General features: G+C 14.2%; 2 protein-coding genes across 2 annotated transcripts in view; both read left to right on the forward strand.

Annotated features, from left to right (window-relative positions):
* The window catches only part of PF3D7_1006700 (conserved Plasmodium protein, unknown function), a gene marked incomplete at both ends in the record, with an annotated part of 1,336 nt that extends 910 nt beyond the window's left edge, over positions 1-426 (forward strand). Inside the window, one exon of the mRNA XM_001347316.2 lies at positions 1-426. This exon is cut by the window's left edge and continues 618 nt beyond it. Coding sequence (XP_001347352.2) covers positions 1-426 — 426 coding nt within the window.
* A 2,194-nt stretch (positions 427-2,620) lies between these two features.
* Positions 2,621-4,168, forward strand: PF3D7_1006800 (single-strand telomeric DNA-binding protein GBP2, putative; the record flags this gene model as incomplete). Its single annotated transcript, XM_001347317.1, has 4 exons — positions 2,621-2,638; positions 3,072-3,209; positions 3,353-3,431; positions 3,663-4,168. The coding sequence occupies 4 exons, from the start codon at positions 2,621-2,623 to the stop codon at positions 4,166-4,168; spliced, it is 741 nt and encodes a 246-aa protein (XP_001347353.1).
* Between the last annotated feature and the right edge of the window lie 832 nt (positions 4,169-5,000).

The following is a 5,000-nucleotide window of genomic DNA, read 5'->3' on the forward strand; positions in this document are numbered from 1 at the left end:
AAAACGAATGAACAAATGAATACATGTAAACATACAAATAACCTTGATGAAGAATATATTTATAATGTACATTCAAAAGATTTACATAGAAAATATTTTAAAAATATGTATCAAAATAATCAAGATGAAAAACATGAAGATAATTATATTAACGTTTTACAACATGTAAGAAGAGATTTAAAAATATCAGAGGAAAATTATTTCTGCCCATCAAAATTACATTCTAATAAATATAATAAATTAGAAACAGAATTTTTTATTTTAAATAAAACCAAAAATGTTCTTATGGATAAATTAGAAAAATTTACAGATAAATTAAGTAAAAATGATAACAAAAATGAAGAACTAGAAAATATTAGTCACCTTGTAACTATTGTAACCATATTAGAAAAAATTAACAACTTAAAAAAATATGTCATGGTATAATTTAAAACAAAAGTAGTACGTCTAATAAATTCAACAAAACATACACATATGTATAAAATTATTCACGCAAAAAAAATAAAAATATAATAATAAATAAATAAATAAATAAATAAATAAATACACCTTATACTTTACATTTTTTATATTTTTTTTTTTTTTATATTTTTTTTTTTTTTATATTTTTTATTTCTTTAAATTCGTTATTGTTTATATATACATATATATATATATATATATATGTATCTACTTACGTTTGCTTATTTTTTTTTTTTTTTTTTTTTTCTGAAACCTAATAATATTTTGTAATTATATGAAATAACATATTTACTAAAATGTAATAATACAAACAAAAACATAAGATAATATAATTTGTTATTCCAACAAAAAAAATATCAAAATGTAATCATAAAATTATGTCCTTTGGTAAATGTTGGTGGATCTATATATATCTAATTCTCAAATATATAAGAATATATAAAAATATTTACTTAAAAAAAATAAACAATTTAAACCGGATAAAAAGTAAGCATTATATATATTAAATATATTATATAATATAATATAAAAATAAAAAAAAAAAAAAAAAAATATTACATATATATATATATATATATATAATATATATGTACAAATTAATGGTATTATATATTTATAAATATTATTCAATTATATTCTTTGTACGAATCTTCTATAAATTTACTATAAATAAAAACCTTATTACTATATTATATTCATATATATATATATATTAAAAATATGATTAGATATTTTACTATATTATTAAAGAAAAAAAAAAAAAAAAGAAAAAAAAAAAAAGAAAAAAAAAAAAGGTGGTACGCTACTTAAAAATATAATACATATATAAAAATTGTACACTTCATAAGAAAAAAAAAAAAAATATATACATATATATATATATATATATATAATATATATATATATATTACATATGTATAATAAAAATATTTTATATTTAAGTATAATTATAAATATATTCAAAAAATTTATATAATTTTTTTTTTTTATTTCTTTTTTCCTATAATTTATTATATATTATATATATATATATATATAGAAATATATATTATAATATTTTATATGTATGTAAATAAATATAATATTTATATTTTCTCTTTATAGAAATTTATAAAATAACAAAAAAAAAAAATAATAGATAAATAAAAATACTTATATAATACAATACGATACGATAACATTATATATATATATATATAATATACATTTTTATTATATATATATATATATATATATATATATTATTAAAACATATATTTGTATAATAATATATTTATTTTATATATATGTATTATATAAATATAATAATTTTTTTTTTTTTTTTTTAAATATAATAAATATATTTATTTTATAACATAAATACTAATAATTTATAAGATCCTTTATCTGAAAAAAATATATAATATTATATATATTATAATATATATATTATATTTTATATAAAAAAAAATAAAAATATAAATATATTTATATATATATATATATATATATATATATAATATTTTATAGATATTCTTTATATTTATATATATATATATAAATATATTATTATATTTTTAATTTTTCATTATAATTTATTAATTTATATATATATTTTTTTTTTTATATATTTATTTCCATTTTTATTATTTATGAAAATCTTTTTATATATATACCTTTTTTTATATATGTTTTCATGTTGATATTTTTATTTATAAATATATGAAAGGAAAAAAAAAAAAAAAAAACATTTTTAAATAACCAAAAATTAAAATAAGTATATATTTATACCTATACATAATTTATTAATTTTTATTCATAAAGATAAAAAAAAAAATAAAAAAATAAAAAAATAAAAATAAAAAAAAAAAAAGGTTTATATATAATAATATTCTTATATATATATGTATAAGAATAATAAAAAAAAAAAAAAAAAAAAAGGCAGGAAAAGAATATAAATAAATAATTTTTACTTTAATAAATATAAATATTTTTTTATCTCTTCTCTTCTCTTCCTTTTTTTTTTTTTTTTTTTTTTGGTTTAATTATAATATATATTTATCATATACATTATATATATTAACATATATATTATATATATAATAATAATAATAATAATAATAAAGAAGAAATAAGTAAATTTTTAAAATCTATATAAATTAAAATAATTTTAAGTATAATGTCGATGGAAAATAATGTAAGTGTATATGTAGAATATTATGACAAGCATTAAAAATTATACATATATATGAAAAAAAATTTATGTTTATTAATTTATTTATTCTATTATTATATGTATGCATAGTATATGTTAAATAATATATGTGTATATATATTTAATTCAAAGAATATGAATCATAATTATAAAACAATAAAAAGTTTTATAATTATATCTTTAATATGTATATATTTAATATATGGTGTTGCTTCTTTTTTTTTTTTTTTTTTGAACAAAAATATATATATATATATATATATATATTAATATAAATTGAAATATATTAATTTTGTTAATATAATAATCTTATCATAATGAAAAGAACAAACATATGTGAATATATTATTCAACACATATATATATATATATATATATATATATATATATTTATATATAAATTTTTATTTTTTAGAGCCCAAGCAAAGGTTGTAGAGTGTATGTTGGAAATTTACCCTGGAAGGTTACGTGGCCAATTTTAAAAAATCACATGAAAAAGGCAGGAGATGTTGTAAGAGTTGATATTTTTGAAGATACACAAGGAAGATCAAAGGTAAACAAAAAGAAGAAATATATATATTAGAAGTTCATCCAATTTAAAATTCATATATTTGTATATATATAAATAAATAAATAAATATATATATATATATATATATATATATATACAATTGTTAATTTTTGATTTCTTTTTAGGGTTGTGGTATTGTTGAATATGCTACATACGAAGAAGCTCAAGAAGCAATCAGCAGCTTGAACGATTCAAAGTTGGAAGGTAAAAATAAAACAAAACACGTGTATATTTAAATATATAAAATGTTATATTTATATGTTAATATGAACATTTGCTTCTTTTTTTATTTTCTCCCCCACCATACAAATATATATAAAATATATATATATACATATTTATTTATTTATATATATATATATATATATATATATATTTTTTTTTTTTTTTTTTTTTTTTCCTTCTGAATACAAATTTATTATCCTACCCTTTTAGATCGCCTAATTTTCGTGAGGGAAGATAGAGAAGAAAATTCTGGTAATTTCGAAAAGAGAAAATTCAACAACGTAAGAAAAGATAAATTTTACGAGTCAAGGAGAAGAAGAGATTATGACTACAGGAAGGAATACAGAAGGGATGATTACAGAAGAGATTTTAGAAGAGATGAATTTAGAAGAGGAGGTGGTGAATTTAGACGAGATTATAGAAGAGATGAATTTAGAAGAGGTGGTGGCGAATTTAGAAGATCTAGTAAGAGAAATTGTACCTTGATTGTTTATAATTTACCTCCACAAGTAACTTGGAAAGAATTAAAAGATTTATTTAGAAAACATGGAAGAGTTGTAAGAGCAGATTTAAAAAATGAAGATAATTCTTCCAAAGAATTAATTGGTGTTGTTATTATGGAAAATGAATATGAAGCAAAAAATGCAATCGATGCTTTAAACTTTTGTAACTTTGATGGATATATATTAAAAGTTAATTATGAAAATAACGAATAAATAAATAAAAATATATATATATAATATACATGTGTGAATATTGTGTTTTAATATTTATGTGCCAAGGAAAAATTTATATATATATATATATATATATATATGTAGATTTATTTATTTATATATATAGTGAACAATCTTTATATATTTTCATATAATATGTTCAAGTGATATGATTTTATAAGGGGAAGAACTATTTATTATATATACATGCATATATATATTAATAAAAATAACATAAGGATATAAAATTTTCTTAAATTTTCTTCTTTTTTTTTTTTTTTTTTTCTTATTATATACTCATTTAACATAATATATATATATATATATATATTTTTTATATGTTTATATTTTTTATATACATATATTTTTATGTTATGTGAATATATTTTTTAATTTCAAGCAATTCATATATATTTGTATTTCAAATTTTTTATAAATTTATAAAAAAAGAAAAAGAAATAATATAAATAATATTATATATATATATACATATATATATATATATATATATATATGAAATAAATTAAAAATTCATAAATAAAAAAAATTTTCATTTTAAAATTTATTTTTAATATATAATATTGTATATATATATATATATATATATATATATATAATATATATAATATAAATATATGATAGGTTTTTAAAAAAATATAATTAATACCTGAGAAATTTAAAATATTATGGATTGTTATTAATCAGCTAGCTTTTTTTTATAATTTATATATTTTTTTTTTTTTTATAATTTATTTTATTTTATTTCACTTTTTTTTTTTTTTTTTTTTTTTTTACAAATGGAATAATTTTATTTTTAAAGTAATTCTTTCTA

This window comes from Plasmodium falciparum (genome assembly GCF_000002765.6).
Source record: "Plasmodium falciparum 3D7 genome assembly, chromosome: 10".
NCBI classification, from domain to species: domain Eukaryota; phylum Apicomplexa; class Aconoidasida; order Haemosporida; family Plasmodiidae; genus Plasmodium; species Plasmodium falciparum.